Below are 18,446 nucleotides of genomic sequence, written 5' to 3'. Positions count from 1 at the left end.
TTTGCGACATGTACATAGATTTTTTTCATTTTTTTCCTGATTTTTATGTTGTATTTTCATATTCAAATGAATCTCTAATCATAGAAGTAGAGTAATATTGTCTGAAAAGTGAAACAGATAACAGAAAGATGATGATATTCTGACCATTTCTGTATCTTCTGTTTACAATCAGGAGGGACATGTCCCACTCCTGTGGAACTGTGTGAAGGTCAGTCCTGTCCAGCAGACATGCAGTGTGTCCGTTCTGGTCCTACAGCGCCATCTGTCTGCCAGTGTCAGCCTGAGCAACTAGACGAGTGTGCAGGTATAATGCGACCCTTCCTTATGCCTGAAGTTCAGAGTGTATGTTTGAGGTAGACGGGTAGATCACTATGGTGTGAGGACTTGATTATGCATTATATGTATTTTTTCCTTAATTTGAACATTTTCTTCTCTAAATGTAATTCTGTGTCTGTCTTTTTTGTGTGAATGTGAAGGACAAACCTCTCTGAGCTTCTCTGGAAACAGTTACATCAAGTACAGAGTGACAGAGAGTGGTCAGAGTGGAGAGATGAGGCTTGGCTTGAGAATCAGAACACTTCAGAGAAGAGGGGTCATTATGTTCACACGTGTTAATCCCTGTACCATGCTCAAGGTAAACAAAGTGTTTTTCCCAGTGGCATCTGTCTGTAATTTAGTGGTTGCTAAGTATCAGAAGTCTTTCCTTTCCTCCCACAGATTGAAGGAGGTCGACTCTGGTTCCAGTTGGACTGTGACAACACCCTCGGCATTATGGGTATCTCTGGCAGACCAATAAATGACGGCCTCTGGCATGCTGTTGCCTTGGAGCTGACTAAGAACTATACCCTACTGTCATTAGATGACAGCTATGTGGAGCGTCGCCGAGCAGCCCGTGCCCCTGTTCGACTTTGGCCTCTGGCCCCAGATTCATCCTTCTTCTTCGGGGCCCAAGTCAGGCCACCGAACGGGCAAGGTGAGAGGCCAAGCCCAGGGCCAGGGAGAGGGCCAGGACTAGGGGACCGTAGCGTGAGGGCCCCCCCGAGAGCTCAGGATGGCTTCCAGGGCTGCCTGGGCTCACTGATGCTGAACGGTAACGAGCTGCCACTCCAGAATAAGAGGAGCCGTTACGCTGAGATAGCCGGGCTGAGTGAGGTCAAGTTGGGCTGTGTGCTTTATCCAGATCCATGCGTCAGTCAGCCCTGCCTCAACGGAGCCATCTGCAGCAGCCTGCCCTCTGGAGGTCTGTTTAGATGACAGTGTGGATGTGTGGGTGTTAAATTACACTGCTGTGCATATGCAAATACATGTTCTCATATGGCACAAACTCACAGTGTAAATTTCAGAATTTTAATTTTCCACTTGTATATATAAGTCTGTATGTTCATTAAATATTAAGTCAGTGAATTACAGAATTTTATATTAAACATTTTGAATGTCACTCCAACAGGCTTCATGTGCAGTTGCAGCGCTGGCTTCAGTGGGGGGCGCTGTGAAATTGAATTGACATCCTGCATGCCAAACCCATGCCAGAACGGTGGAGACTGCGAGCCTGTAGGCACTGCATTCGTCTGTGGCTGTCCTACAGGACTCGAGGGACTTATGTAAGAATATCCTGCAAACACACACACACACACACACACACACACACACACACACTCTCTTTCTTTTGATTTAATTACTGACTGTAAAAACAGTGATTGGAATGGTGTGACCTGTATGCACACAATGACAGGTCGGGGTTAGTGATGATTTCTACACATTAACATCTGCATCTCCCTTCTCATACACATTCAAACATGAAGGAACATGTGTAGGACACCCACACACACACCCACACACACACACACACACTTACACTCATTAGCCCACATTAGTATCACAGCTCCCACTGTGTTGTTTTTGTGTGAAATAAATTAGTGTTTCTAATTTAATTCAGTATAATTCCTGTTGAAAAGCCTATAATCATTCTCTTGCTTCCTTCTTGATTACAGCTCAGTAATTGCCTTTGAAATAACCTCTCTGCTCATGTGGTTGTTTAATGGAGCCACCACTAGAGAGCAGTTGTCCCTCAAAGGAGAAAATGCTTCTGCTTTTTTTATGATTTTGATAGAGATGTAAAAATACCTTCGATGGAGTTGAATGAAATCAAATGTAGCTGAATAATTTATTGTTTCTTTTTCAGGCAGCAGATTGTTCAGACTATTATATATATACATACCAATTCCATATTGTGCCTCAAGCAATCAGCTGTCGAGTATAATTAGATATGGAATTGTTTGTCCGTTAAAGTGAGAATGTCCCACTGAAATGTTTGCATAGTTATACAATAAAGTATGTTCCATTGGAGAATTCCCTAAAAATGAACAATTACAAGCTGAACCATAGACTTTAAAATATAAATGTGGATGAGCTTGCTGGATTCATGAGGTTTGTTAATAAGAAATATACATGATTCATTTTCTAAAATATTCATGAGTGATATCACTGTTAATTATATATCCAGGCCTCGTAAACTGCATATGCTTAATGACTCGCTCTGCTTTTATCATTAAAAGAAAAACATGGGCAGACGTGTACAGTATCCTGCGGTGCTCGGAAGTGTTTTTATCTCACATCAAACTGTTGTACAATGTTTTGAAAATGATCGATGATAAAAGGTAAATGCAAGTATTTTCTGTCTGGTTCACAGCAGGACACCATGTTTGAAATGACAAGCTGACAAGACTTGTGAACTGAAATTACGTTTGTAATGTTCTGTTGGAACTGCAGTTGAATCAGAACCATGTAAATGAGAATAAGAGTGAATCCATGAAGATAATTCATTGAGGGCCACCTGAATAATATTCTTTGACTCTTTCTCAATGCTTTTATTCTCTTTGTATTCCATACAAATCAAATTCACTACTCCCATGCATAGCAATCTATCTGTCCATGCCTCTGCAGATGTGATGAGGATGTGAATGAGTGCGACCAGGACGAGTGCGGAAACGGAGGAGAGTGTGTCAACACATTCGGGTCGTTCTACTGTAACTGCTCCGAGGGATACGAGGGTCAGTTCTGCGACGATCAGCCGCCTGGTGATGTGGGGGACGACACGCAGGTACACTGTGAACAGTACTTAAATATTACAGTGTACACTCAAGCATAATCCAAAATGTACGAGCTCTTTAGTTTTTTGCGTTTTGCACATTCAGCTTGCTCCCAATTTGACATCGGCGTACTCAGCGAAGCTGTTGAGAATTTTGAGTGTGCAGTGGCCTCCCGGGAAGGTTTACCCAGCTCGGAGTGTTTGTCTCTGCAGTAGATGAATGAAAGTGTGGTAATGGGTAAATCACAGCTTCCATTTGAAGTTGCCACACTCTTGACTTTTGTCGTGCACTATATACCTTATATTGAGACTGCAAGCCCAATTAATGTGGCACATTGTGAGAAGGAAGGTGCTTCCATTATTCGCTAGAAGACTGTAATTAGAAAAGTAAGCATAGTCGACAAAACCTATTAGGCTGCTTTCACAACCAATAGATACGTTGTCTTTGTTTGTTTGTTCTAAGGACGTTTGAGGGTGTCTGCTTCTGGAAATAAAGCTGAATAAAACTGGCCCCTTTTTTACAGGAGCCATGTTTTCTAATAAATCAAGAATTTGTAGAAATAAAATGACTTCCTACTGCAAGATCAGACAGATGTGAGTGTTGTAGTCCTTTAAAATAAAGATCAAACATCACATGAAACAAAATGTCAGTGAGTTCATTCATCATGTAACACTGGGGGTCTTTTTAATGTTTTTAATGTGTTGTTTTTCTCCCTCAAGTGTTTATGTGGGTGGACGGTCCACTGTATCTGTGCACTCCATCATCAAACATGCATATTAACTACAGTTGTCATACGGTTGCATAAGTAATTTCAAAGGAATCTGTACATATGCCACAGACTGAAGGGAAAAAGCCAACATGTTTTCTCATTAAGTTGGAAATATATTATCATTTCTCGTCCAAATTAGAGTTGCTATGATTCCAGCAGACAGTGATACATTACAAGATGCACTACCATGCATGTTTTTTATGATCTTTCTCTTCATGTTGCCCAGGCGGAGCCCCTGTCTTACGTTGGACCAGGAGAGATAATTGGCATCGGAGTCCTTGCTTTTGTCATCATCTTCCTCCTCATACTCTTCATCGCCTTTAGAAAGAAAATCAAATTTAGGAAAGACTCAGACCCGGGCCCGGGGACTCAGGCTGTGATGGGTGTGTCAGCTATTTCCACAGAAACCAGCTACATGTTGCACAGAACTGGCATGGGGGCAGAGGGGATTGAGTTCAAAGCGGTTCGCGTGACAGGGTCGCCGGGGACGACGAGCACCTACGGTGAGGTGGGAGGGTGCACCGGGGGTCCTCCCCAGGTCATGGTACGTCCAACTGCCCACTCCCCTCTACCAGGAGGACTCAGCAACCAGGGCATGAGGAACGGGGATGGTGACAAGACGACATCCAGCGAGGGCAGTCAGGTATGTCAAAGTGTGCATTGGTATTTATATCTGTGTCTCTTGTACCATAATGTGACCATCACCTCATAGGATTTGGTGACTTTCTGATGGCAAATGTATTCATAATCACAAGAAAATAACTGAATAAAGCAGAGCAGTATTGAAAAAACTAAAATTATGTTCATATTTTTATGCTACAAATTTTACAATACAACACACATTAGTCTTTTTCTCAGTATTCTCTGACTTTGTCAAATAATAATAAATTGTAAGATTTCTGGGATGTAATTTCAAAGTTTTGTATTTCCTGTATTTCGACCCTGCTACGAGCAGATGTAAAATGAATCAAAAACACTGTAATCGTCGCTCCGAACAGTAGCTATTGGATTTTGCAGATCAGGAGTGCCCCTTTGGTTCTTGAACCGGTTCTGTTCATGATTCAATGACAGACAACGATGAATAATCTTCTTGCATGACCTGTTTGTAGGAATAGGGTTGGCCTACACCGCTGTCATAATGGCAGTTCTGATGGGATGTAAAAAGTTGGAGAAACACTTGGCTGAATTATTAACAGATGGACTCTGTAGTCATCATTTATGGGAGCATAAAGATGTATGTTGGATTGACTCAAAATGCCTGTGTTCGTGATAATGAAAGAGGATACCAAGTGAAATTGTGTTGCTAATTAATGTGTTTTAATTTTGCTTCCATCTGTACAGTTCAGCAGCTTCCTCTCAGACATGTCCAATGTCCGAGCTGTGGCCAATAGGAGGGGGATCGCAGTGTGCAGCGTGGCACCCAATCTCCCTTCGGCATCTGCCTGCCTCTCCGAGCACAGTCCGGCCCACAAAGTGTCCTGGGAGGGTGAGGAAACGAGAGAGGAAGGGCTGGAGAGGATGAGAGATGAGAGAGAGGAGGAATGGGGCCAGAGAGCTTTTGAACTGGAGAGAACACAGAGAGATAACAGTCCACAGGGTAAGACTGCAAGCATGTGCGCGCACATAAACACACTCACAGGCTGCATGTGGTTTCTAACCTCTGATCAAAAAGGCACAGAGAACACAGGCCATGAACTCATTGTTACACCCATACCATCATCTCCACTATGCGAGCTTATTTCACAGTGATCTATGCCTTTTGATCGCACACATCAAAGAAAATGGCCTAGAGTAAGCAAGAGTGGTTAAGAAGTCATATTTTTTTATTTTGCCTATCATTTTATGTTAGTTTTATTATTTACAACTTCCTGTGAGCAACAAATTGTAGTGTAACTTTTAAAATTGGCATTTATGTCCTTTCAGGTCAGGAGAACTCTTGCATCTCCTGTGCACTTCTGTTTGAATGGTCAGGGTAATCAGCCAAGAACTGATGTCCTGTGTTCTTGTCCTACTTTTGCCCAACAAAAGAAAAAGCCCAAATCAAAGTAGCTGGAACACAAAGAAAAGTCCACTTTTCTGCAAAGTTTTCTCCCATTTTTATTTTATTTATTTATTTTTATTTCATCCAAGTTTGCCTCACGTGTGCCTTTGTCAGCTGAGAGGACAACACACTGAACGCGGTGAGAAATCAGATAATTCAGCTTCAGTCCGATATTTATCTGCCGACGCTGTCAGCGCAGTTCACAATTCAGTGCTAAGGTAGACGTCACATATTTCGATTCTCTGTCCAACCTGTTGAATAATACACCCTGCAGCAGAAACTTCCTGCCTCTTAATTATTGATTTCTTCCTTTGGGAATGTGAAGTCGGTCATTTCATATATTTTTTTGCTCCCCTGTTGAGAGGATGCATGGAAAAAAAAGAAAAGCTTGCCTTCCCACAGGTCTCAATTAAATCACAGTCCATTCATTAATATGTGATTAAGCTTATAATGAACAAATATTATGATTATTGTTTTAATGATTCCAGCATTAACTGCCCGTTTAATTAGTCAATTGGAAACAGTTTAGTTATTACACAGCAACCAGAAACAAGCACAGTAATGAACACTGCAATAGATGCTGTGCGTCAATATGTGAGAGAATATATTGGTTGTTTTTCTGCCACTACATGCTGTTCATCAGTAAATAAACTGTCATGAATAATGAAACAGTGAACAAACCACTGCTCAGTTTATTATGCTCTCAAATCCTACAGTAAGGATATTTATCTTCATGATATGGAAAGAAATTTAGTTTAGCAGACAAATCAGGCATCATGGAAGCTGCCAGTTCCTGGTCTAGACCCTCTTAGTGCAGTTCAAATGCTAGAACTATATTACAAATTACAGTGTGAAACTGTTGCAAACTGTTGTTAAAAAGAAGAGTTATTATTTTTTTAAGAAAGTCAGTTTCTTATCAGAAAACAAATGCCAAAAAATGAATTCTACAGATTTCAAAAGTTTGGGCCAGGATGGAAATCTGTTTTGAGTCCAGTATGTTGAGGGTAAGTGGTTGGTCTGTGACCTCAGGTATGGCTGTCAACATGACACATGGCAGGGCAGTCACCAGCACAAAAACATGTGTGTTTGTGAGGACATGAAAAAAGATAGAAAGAAAGAGTTGAAAAGACTCTAGTGTATAGAAAAGGGTCCCCTCACCTGCATGCTGAATTAGACGCTGCCGCGCTGCCTTTTGTTATTTAGTTTGATTGATGGTACTGCCTTACTGCTCACATTCCCACAGGAGCGCTTCACTTGTTCTGTACGCGTTGGACCACGACCACCTAGCTCAGACTCAGAAAGCTAAAGTTGATGTCAAGACGTGTTGGTCCTCCCTCGTGGACAGAGTGTGGTTTTTGTTACAAGATGGGACAAGCCCTAACTGCTTGTTAGAATATGCACATCTAATATAGCCTGCTTACAGGATCTAGAGTTGCACTGACGTTTGTAGGAGCTCAGCTATATATTATATTTGTACCTGCTGCGCCCAGTGATACCAATCATAATACCTCCTGAAACAATCTGTGCCATGCTTTGTCAGACAGGAAATGCTGTTTACCGGTGGTACTGTATTATAAAGCAACAGCTGAAAGAGCTGAAATCTGCAGCAGTTTAACATCATGGATTTTCACCTGTTACATTTCTGCACAGGATTAAAGGGACAGCAGGATGTGGTTTTAAAGTTTCAGATGTTGTGCTAATGCAATAATATAATGTTTATGCAGTACCTTAGTTTAAAAAACAGAAACATGTTTTTTCCCTTTTTGTTCTACTAAAACTAAATACGCCAAATGTTTCAGTGCATCAGCATCACTGTGTTTTAATATAAGCAGCCGTCCAAGAACTTAATTGCCAAAGTTATGAGTTCAATAAAGAAAATCGATCAAGACTAAGAATCCCGAGCGTCAATGCCAAAGGTATCAAGAATACTCAATCTCACACATTAAGGTTGGCACTTCAGCTTTATTGAGATTCATCAGAAGAGGCAGTGAAATGTAAACAGTTTTCTCCTTCTGTTCTCTCCTATTTGTTCCACGTACCAACATAAAGCCTCTTAACTTTTGCTAGAACTTACTTTTAATCACCTCAGCGGAGCTGCCAGCTCGTATTTCTGAGCAGCTTTATAGAAATAGAATTGTTGCTATAGCCCATGCAGATGATCTCCACTCTGTTGGTTTTCTGTATCTCGTTCCCAATTTGAACATGAATGTGAAACCAGGCGTTTTATTGCTGCAAGATTAGAACTTGTCTGAGACTGTCTTATAGACGGTCCTCATAGCGTCTTTATTTAAAGTCATTGGGGCACACAAGTACCAGTGCTGAGAAACACTTAGGAGGCAATTCTAACTCACAAATACATAATCAGCAAAGGAATCCCACTGACTTGTAAACAACTATTTATTTGAAATGTTGCAGGTTAAAGCTAACTAAAGACCTTTTGGCTGGCAGATTTATCCAGAAGAAATTTCATCTGGTTTGTTTGTACGGACCAAAATTCAAGTTTGTGACTGGAAATATGAGCTTTGATTACTGGGGTGTAACTTACCAACTAACCTGCTGTTTTTAGGGGTTTGTGTTTCACATCTGCTACACTCCACTTAACTAGAACAACCAACTCTGTGGTCCCCATTACCCTCAGTGACTCCTCCAGCTGGTGCAGACAGTATTAAATGAGCAGACCTGGACTCACAGTGGGTGTTCTGGGATTTGTTGAAAATGCTGTACTCTAAAATAGTTAGTCAGCCTTTGGGAACAGACCAAAATTTATTTTGAGTATACTGAAACTTAAAGAGTGTACATGTGAATAATTTGTTATGTGTGTGAGTCTCTCTTTACCTACCAGCCTGCCAGAATGGAAATAGATAGAGAAGTATGGATAGATCAATATTAAAGGATTGGTTTCCCACATCTATATTAAAATATTACTCTTCTAGAGTACCAGTTTTAGTCACTGTAAGCATTTCTCCAGTTGAAATCCACAGTCTTTGTTTCATAAAAAAATGCATCCATGTGCCAAATCCAGTGCCTACACACTCAGACAGCAAAAACCTCATATTACCTTGGAGTCGTGCCAGGAAGGGATCACTTCACAGCCGGGATGTACAAAAGGAATGAATACATCAAATATTTAAATGTTCAAGTAGTCCTGTATTGTATTAAAGGTCCCCTGTGTGAGTTTTAGTGGCTCAATTTACAGAAAATATGTATCTATACTGTATGTATCTAATATGTATTGCAACAGTGCTATATTTCATCACCTGAAAATAAGATTCATTATGTTTTTGTTACCTAAAATGAGCTTTTTCTATCTACAAACATCACTGGTCATGCTGAAGCGCCCTGTTTCTACAGTAGCCCAGAATGGACAAACTAAACATTGGCTCAGGAGAGGGGGTTCCACGTGTTGTACCTGATTCACGGCCTCCGCAAGAGGCGAGGTGGTTGCAATCACCAACTAATTTGCTAGATGCTACAACAGTGGACCTTCAGATTTTAAACTTCTGAGTGGAACATGTTGGTATGGCTCATTGTTTGGAACTGAATATATACCTGTGTGTGTGTGTGTGTGTTTGTACGTTAGGTGTGTCAGTGTTGGTGGACGAGATGGCACGTCTCTCAGACTCCACCTCTGAGGAACGCTCCCTCAGTTCCTACACTTCTGAGTCCTTCGATGACAACGGTAAGACTCCAATGCTCAAACAACTCGGCACACCTCGCGTGCTTAATCTCTGAATATTCCTCATGCACTATATACTTTGTACTAGTTTATTACATAAGGCCTCTAAAAGTTATTCAAAAGAAGGTAAAAATAGTCTGTGGACTGTGTTTTGTATTTGGAAGTGACAAAGGCTGAGAGCCACCTCTGTAGATAGATTTCCCTGAAAGTGGGAACAGTCCACTTTGCACTTTTACAACAGTGCATTAACTGTATTAACATACTGAAAAGCAAGCAGACAAAAGAGCAGCGGAAATGTTTCTTAAAGTTCATACATAAAAATGCTTTATAAGATTTATAGACTGGCCTGTAAAAAAAAAAAATCTTGTTCAGGCCTTTTCTTGAAATTCTATATTGTCTTTTCCCAGATAACTCAATACCTTTAATCAGTTCCTTGAATTGTTCAGTATGTCTTTTTCCCAGATAACTCAATACCATTGATCTTTTGTCAGCACAGTATAAGAGGTTGGAAGCCAAACACGTTAATGATCATACGTGTGGGTGTGTGTTTTTTCAGATAAGGAACCCGTGCAGATGCTTTCCTGTCTAATTACTGACTGTGGCTAAAAAAAAGTCTCTCCCACTCCCTTATAAGACACACACACACACACACACATACACACACACACATATACACACACACATATGCCACAAGCACAAAAACGTGTTGGCTAACGTGTCTCCTCTGTTCCCAACACGTGCTCACACACTTTCTCCATTTCAGTCACACCCAGCACATGAAACCTTACCCTACTCACAAATGCACTGACATTGTTACTGTTGTTGTTGTTGTTGTTGTTCTCTTCCTGCATTGTGCCCAGCCTCCATAGTGACGGTCATACGTCTCGTCAATGATGCCGTTGATAATATTGAAAGTGAAGGTATGAAAGAAACGTTCTCATTTATCTCTTTTGTGTCTGGTGATGTAACAAGATATAATGTTCTGAATGCAGCCAAGCCGCCGCTTGTTCAATGCCTTTCCATTCAGAATAAAACAGCCGGCTTTGATTTCCAATATTTGTTGTATTTCTCTGTATTTCAAATGTTCCCCTTTGGTTTCTGTGTTGTCTGTCTTTCTCTGACTCCTGCTTTCTCTCTCCCTTTGTAGTGTCGAACATGGACAAAGAACAGCGGCGGAACAGCCCTGGTGAGTGAAGTGCAAAGCAACTGAAAAACATCTTATTAACTTGCCATACCCTTGGCTTCATATCTCAAACTGTGACCCCCTTAACATTACTTTCACTTCCACTTTCTCACTTTTATATAATTTACTACACAGGCTTTGAATATAAATGCTGAATGCCAGCCTCTCGTTATGCTTCTTTGGTTTCTGATTAGTGTTTCTTTTTTGACACTAGCAAAAAGCAACGAACACAACATTTAGTCGACAGGCCCCTTGTTGTTGTCTCTTAAAAATAACAGATTATTTGCCCTGTAGATAATTATCATGACCAGTAAATTGGACAGGTTAACTCTACTTATATAGCACCTTTCTAGTCTTCTGAACAGTACTTTTTCACTTCATATCTCATTCACCCATTCACAAACACGTTCATACACTGATGGCACTGATGGCTACCATGCAAGGTGCCAACTGATCATCAGTTTTTGGGGGCCAATCATTCATGCACCGAACTGTCGCTTTTTTATTTTGACAATTTGGGCCAACCGAACCGCTGATTAGTGGATGACCTGCTCTACCTCCTGAGCCACAGCCGTCCTCTAATATATATAGATGAATAATAGAGAGTTTTTTTTTTTTTAATTGGTAAATATCAGGGTTGTAACTATTTTTTATTACTGATTATTCTGTAGATTATTTCAAACATTAAATGTTTAATAAAATATCACAAAAAGTAAAACATTATAGAGAAAAGCAGCACGTTCTGCTATTTGTGCAATCATTGAAATAGTTGCAAATTATAAATTATTTTTCTCAATCAGCTAATCAATAAGTTGACTAATCCTTGTAGCTCTAGAAAATGTACCGCTCTGTACATATACTGGTTACAGTCTCAGAAAGGCTCTTGAGTAGATAATCTGATGGAACGCCACAACCAAACCAAACCAAACTGTTAGCTGATGTCTAGTTAATGTGTGCTGTAAGTTTTCTGTCTGCACTCAGCTTTGTTGTACAAAGACATCTTACTTTCAAACAAAGCTCTCTGATCACAGGCGTGCTGGCTGTTTTAACAAGACCAACAGAGCAAAAACTTTTCCTGTCTAAGATTTAGAAATACCCCTACCAATATTGGGACATCCAAATCAGGACCCCCAGTATTTGATTTAAGCAGGTCGTGAAAAACATTGTGCTAATTGTCATTTTATTTCATGCTGCTCATTTCAGCTCCAGATTGTAATTGGTTGTGACTGATTGTCAGTACTGTTAATCACTAATTAGGTCCCCACTCAAAAATGTGTTCCTGCAGTCTTGACCAACAAAAGTCTTAAGTTTTAATTATTTATGTATTTGATTATTTCCAACTGTCGGAAACTGAAGAGGTTTGAAAGGATTTTGATTTGATTTGATATTATATTCAGATTGTATAAAATGCTATCAAATAAACACTTTAGGTCCTTGAAATATGTATGAAACAACTCTCTCACCACCTTATTATTTCAGGCAAGTATGCAGCATACACAAGTGGCCGCTGTATATATAATAGCTGAATTATGCTGACATTTAATACCTCGGTCAAGTGGGGAGTAGCGCTCCTCCTCCAAGCAAAGCAAAGCTTTCACCCCGGCCTTGCAGAGGGTCTCAGTGGATTTTAGGGGCACTTTGAGCCAAGCCTCACATCCGCATAGAATGGCAGAGGAGAAGGCAGCTTCAAACACTTTCTTTTTCTCTCTAAATGGGGCATCGTCCACAGGCTGAACACTGACTATCCACTCTCACCCAATGCATGGCTTTGCTTACACAAAGATCAGTGCAGTCATGATCCAGTCGCACCTATCCTATACGGTCCCTATGTTCTTGTCACTTACTTGCGCTACAGTTCTATTAATTGGTTCATAGTTACCAAGTCTGTTTGTTCTCAGTCGCGTGTCATTTTCTGGGTCCACAAAGCATTTCATTACTTACCCACAGCGAGCCTGTGTTCACGCGTCTGCCTCTGCCAGCCTGCTGAAGCATAAGGAGCTTTATTTCAGACAGACAGAATAAAGTGATGAATAAAAATTGTTGTCCAATAGATAGGATTGTGTTAATGTAACAATAAACATACTATATTTTTGATTTTGTATTTAACATTACAGAAGCAACTGCATAAAATAATACTTGTATAGTGAGAGAGAAAACAGATTCCTAACGAGGTGTACCGTATTCATGTCTGTTATTCTAGGAATGTAATCTGATCCATCTTTATTTCACATCATTACTGTTGTCGCTTGCATGAGGTAACGCGTTTGTGTGTGCGGCACAGTGTATGCATTTCCTGTTGTGTGCGTGTGAATTTGTCTCTTTGCATGTATTGGTGCTAAATGGCTCCATGCCAGCCTCCCTCTCCCTCCGTTATCGAGTGTTTTCCTCCATGTCATAATTCACCCTGTCTCTCTGCATTCAGTTGTTTCTATGACTAGAATATTTCATCATCAAAGGCTTCCCGTCCCATGAGATATTTGCTTTGTTTTCCACTTCACTGACAGGGAGTCAGCACCTGCAGTGCAAAGATGAGATTTGTGTAGAGTTCATCAAAGAGTACATTGTGGATCGTAAGAACATTAATTTATTTTTCTTAGCCCTTAAACCTTTCATTTGAAAATGTTCCAACCAACAGGAGAGATATTTCAGCAGCATGGCATGCAGCAGGAACTCCCACATTTCTGTGGTTTGTTAGCACGGCAGTCCATGAGATATCTCTGTCCACGTGTCATGCATTAAACACCAGGAGTATGCATTGCTAATGAATGGGACTCTCCATCCTGCACAGAGAATGACCCCTCTGGGTTCCCTCACTTCATCAATATGATATTTTTTTCACTCACAGCTCATTAACCCAATCATGAATAATGCAACCTGCGTGCTGTAGTTTGTAGGAAGTAGTGGATCAGCTTGGATTTCTGCAACAGTCTATTTAACGTGAACTCAGAGGTGGGAAATGTGAATTTTCTCAACTGCAATTTTATTTGCACATTAATAAATTCTAAATGAGAATCAGAGCAATGATATAACTTAACCATGCAGCCCTGGAGAACGCATAGTAAGTGGCAGTCGTTCACGAGCCTCCCGCTGCATCACAGACAGACATCAGAACATCCATCCATCATCTACAACCTCGATTCCAAAAGAGTCAGGACGGCGTGTAAAACATACATGAAAACAGAATGCAATGATTTGCAAATCCGTTTTGAATTCAATTCAAAGAAACATTTTCATAGAAATCCGTATTTTTGTGTTTTAACGCCCACAGTTTCAGAGTGTAATCCCACTGTGGTAAATATGGACAGCTGTTGTTATTATTATTTATTTCACCAAAGACTAAGTCAGTCCGAGATAAACTCTTGTCCGGCGGCTTGATGACTCTCTTATTTTCTCTTCTTAGCTTCCTCTGTGAACATCCATTCAGTATACTTACCACTGTCATTAAGTCCATAGAGGCTGCTGAGCTCTTCTGTTCTGGTTCTGGTACAACACTGGCTCTGCTCCCCATCAGCATTATATCGGCCTGAAAACCTCCTCTTCTTCTTTCCTGTGGTCCAAAACACCTGTGGTACAAACACTAACACTCCCCTGGTGCTCTGAGCTCACAGTCTGTGCAGCCCTGCTAACAAACTGAGCTAACATTAGCTGACAGCAGCTGCAGGTGGAAGCAGTTTACTTCACTGCCCATCAGGAAACTCTGCAAATCACAGAGAGTTGATGCAGAGCAGCCAGGGGACATCAGAAAACATTTCTCCATAAAATATGATCCAGTTTCACCAAAATCAGTCAAACAGTTGGTGGTGTGTGTGACATAATGTAAAGCTTTACATACTTCTCACAGGTGATGATACCTAGAGCACAAAGTTACAGAGTGACAATGACGGAGACACCGTTCGCCTGATTACAAGACAGTGTAGCAGACAGTTATTTTATGGTAGGAAAGTTTCTTCACAGGTTCATCGCAGGGCTAACACACAGAGACGAACAGCCATTCACATTCACACCTACAGCAATTTCAAGTTAGCAATTAAAATGCATGTCTGTGGACGGTGGGTGGACCCGGAGGAAACCCCTGCAGACAGAGGGAGATTATGCAAACACCACACAGAGAGACCCCAGCCGGAACCCAGAATCTTCTCACTTTCAAGCAACACATTTCTATGAAAACAAAGACATCAAGGGAGAAGATAACAAGCAGAAAAACTAAAGAGGAGAAAAAATAGATGCAAACGAGCCAGAGTATCTACACAGGCTATTCATTAATGTAACGAATACTGGCTCACATTTTTGTTTCTCTTAGGTTTGTGTATTACGAGGCAGTAAATCTCAGATTCTGGCTCCTCGTTTAAGTGATTTTACACCTAGAGTAGTTTCTGTGACTTCAGGAGGGCAGAGATGGAATCTGCAGTGATCTGAGTAATTCTAAATATCTTCAGATCAGCCCCTCCAGTAACGGAGTCACAAAAACATATTCGCCGCTGTCACCTCACTTGCCTCCTGCCGATAAGATTGCGATGATACTCTTTCAGAAGCGAGGTGATTTATTGATGTGGCACCTTTTTTTGCAGGCTGATCCTATTAGATAGATAATCTCATTCCTCACTCACCCCGTGCAATGCAGAATGCCTGTTTGTGATGTAACATACACAAAATCAAGTGAGGAGTACATACTTCCAGTGATTTGGCAGCGTTAGTTTGTCCAGGGAATAAAGCCTCAGGCTCCAAACACAGTATGTTAACTCAAATCTGTTTCTTAACTCTCTTAAGTAGGTCATCTCTCTCTTTTATTAAAATGTACTAAAACTACTCCAAACTGAAATCATTCATTCTTTCTGTCCTTGTCTTTTCAGCATACCGCTGGGAGCCTTCCAGTCAGACTACCAGCTGGTTGTCACCGTCGCGTCTGCGTCTTCCAGACGTGGGATCCCATTATGACCTCACCGACACCCAGCAGAACATCAGACGAGGAGGCAGCACGCGGTCTCTCCAGCTGGACTACAAAGTGATGGGTTACGGTGACAGGGGCCAAGAACGAGGACAGGAGACCGAGAAGAGGACCTTCCAATGGGAGAGGAATCAGTCGGGCGAGTGGGAGAGGAAACCCATCCTGGACAGAGAAGAGAAGAGACGGTGCGACGGGGAAGGGAAGAACACAGGCAGCAGGAGCAGGGACATGGGTGTGCGCCAGGACCACAGAGAGCGTCAGCAGTTGCACGGCCATGACAGTTGTGAAGACACCTCCTCGCCTGTTTACGAGGAATACCGAGAGTCCGGCCACGACACAGAGCAAAATGAAGACACAGAGAGCATTTATGACACTCTGCCACCAACCCGATCAGCCTATGAAGGGTACCCGTCAAGCCCCCCAGGCGTTAACCTGCACCCGGCTCAACTCCTGCCCCCCCTCAGGGCGTGGGACTTACAGACAGGGGAGTGGAGGGAATCGCAGGAGGGTCGCGGGGGGGTTGGATCCAGCGGTCTGGCAGGTTCTGGGGACGAGTTAGAGAGACTACTGAACCTGGTGTCTCTCAGAGCCAGGAGAGCCACACGAATAAACAGAGCCTCCACCAGATCTGAACCCACAACAGACTGGGATGAATTTAAATGAGCACACAAGACTGTTAACCAACAGATTTAATATTCCTTTATAAATTCAAGAGAGGCAGTGACCCTCTTTGATTAAACTTGACATTTATAATACCACGCCGTTGGTCCACCATCTAAAAATAATTAAAGGAGAATATTACCATATATATATTTGAATTATTATCCTGCTGTAAGCGAACACTAATCCACCGCCAATCCCCTGGCTCATTGATAAGCTGGAGAATATATGTGTTCTCTGTGGACGCCTTCACCTGTGCTGCATGAGCGTGAACTGAGATTGGCTGTGAATCAATGCTACTACATTTATTATGAATAGAGCCACTGGAGCACAGCATTTATTAACATGGAAATATAAAAGGAGCCAGGCTGTCTCTGTTTTCGACCAATGTATAAACATATGTTATGACGTGTTTCATACAATGTTGTGTTGAATCACACACATACAGACACGCACACACCATAATTCTGTTAGCTCAACCATGTAATGCATTTCTTTTGTTTATCGACACACGCTCGGGGGTTGTTTTGGAGAGAACACACGTCCCAGACATTGCCTCAGAGATGCTATTAAGATAACCATTAGTTTATACCAGATCTTTATTTAATCAAAATTCTACATTTTTCTAGGAGTATTTATTTATTTATTTATTAATCATTACACAATTCATTCATTCGTATCTGACTCATACAACTATGAGGAACTGCACTGCAGATTACACTACATATGTCTTTATTCTACTGCGTTGCAGTTCAACAATAGTTTTGTCCTCTCAGTGTACATTGTGTACTTTGTATATATTACCAAAGCAGTGCTTCAGATGGACTTGAACTCACTTTACACCCAGCAACATGTGATGAATGAATTTTGAGGCTTTATCTGCTGAAACACACCGAGAATAATGTGCAAACACAGCCGTGAAGTACGGAACCACTCACCAAGGACATGTACACATGATTACCTCATTGATAACACAATGTAGATGCTGCCGTGTCACCACTTCACACACACACAAAGGGAATGGCATTAAACTCAAATGTTAAATGAAACACAGGTGGTACAGTAGGTAACTGAGAGTATTTAAGGATTATGGAATGTGAACAAGCCACACTACAGGTCTGCTGTAGAATACAGAACACAAGAATCTACGTACAAATGGAAACAAATCCACTAACTGGCCTTCATCTCACATTTACAGTTTATCCTCTAGTAAACATGACTCCTTCTGTTAAATGTGAAATGGAAATAAATGCCCTGTGGTGCAGAGGAAGACATGCATGTGTTCCTCAAGGATGTAAAGAACAACAAACAATCTACATAGCAAAACCATTTTGGATCCAAGGACAGAGGAGATGTTACTGTCCACATCAGACAGTATGTACTGCACGGTCTCAATGAAGGTGAAACAATGTGGCTTTTTAAGAAAGACAGCACCTAAAACTTTCTTAGAATTTAAGGTCACGCTGTTAAAAAAGATTCAAATGGATTCCAAAGAATTCAAACAAACAAATGGCATTAAAAGCTATTTTATGTTTTGTTAGCCTTTGTTGTGAAGTGAAAAATCTTCTTGCTGCAGTGAAATGAAATGGATTGATTTGTGTGTATGTATAACAATCATTAATAAGTGATAAATTAATAGTTAATTAAAGTCAAAGTTAGTTATTTTACTGAAAGACGACAGTGAAATGACGATGTCAAAACCAGCCACATATTTTAATGTTAACACATAAATCTGATGTCAGCTATGTCCATCTTATGCACACCCCTTCAAATAAAGTGTTACCCTAACTATTGTACACATCAGGTGCAACTTCATAACAGTCACTCAAATAATATTTATGCATGCATTGCATCAGTTGCAGCTTTATAATAGCTATGTTAGGGATGTTTATATATAATTTATAAGTCATTTATAAGGCCATTCCAAAGTTCAAAAACATCAATGTTACAACTTTAAAATGGTCATCCAAATAATGACTATCATTATTATCAATACCAGCATGCTTTGTCACACTCCTCTATGTCTCATAATGACCACGATGACCATGATCACGAACCTCCACGGCTGTGAAGAGCAGGGAAG

General features: G+C 41.0%; 1 protein-coding gene across 1 annotated transcript in view; it reads left to right on the top strand.

Annotated features, from left to right (window-relative positions):
* The window catches only part of fat3b (FAT atypical cadherin 3b), a 66,934-nt gene extending 48,800 nt beyond the window's left edge, over positions 1–18,134 (top strand). Inside the window, exons 41-52 of the mRNA XM_027273246.1 lie at positions 173–304; positions 477–634; positions 718–973; positions 1,010–1,240; positions 1,448–1,601; positions 2,944–3,100; positions 4,085–4,501; positions 5,200–5,455; positions 9,480–9,578; positions 10,436–10,495; positions 10,723–10,761; positions 15,609–18,134. Of these exons, the coding sequence (XP_027129047.1) occupies positions 173–304; positions 477–634; positions 718–973; positions 1,010–1,240; positions 1,448–1,601; positions 2,944–3,100; positions 4,085–4,501; positions 5,200–5,455; positions 9,480–9,578; positions 10,436–10,495; positions 10,723–10,761; positions 15,609–16,366 (2,717 nt within the window). The 3' untranslated portion in view covers positions 16,367–18,134. The remainder of the gene's footprint in view (positions 1–172; positions 305–476; positions 635–717; positions 974–1,009; positions 1,241–1,447; positions 1,602–2,943; positions 3,101–4,084; positions 4,502–5,199; positions 5,456–9,479; positions 9,579–10,435; positions 10,496–10,722; positions 10,762–15,608) is intronic.
* The last annotated feature ends 312 nt before the right edge of the window (positions 18,135–18,446 follow it).

Source organism: Larimichthys crocea, chromosome XXII (assembly GCF_000972845.2).
Source record: "Larimichthys crocea isolate SSNF chromosome XXII, L_crocea_2.0, whole genome shotgun sequence".
In the NCBI taxonomy this organism is placed as follows: Eukaryota; Metazoa; Chordata; class Actinopteri; family Sciaenidae; genus Larimichthys; species Larimichthys crocea.
The sequence above is the reverse complement of the archived record's forward strand: the minus strand, read 5'-3'. Positions and strand labels throughout refer to the sequence as shown.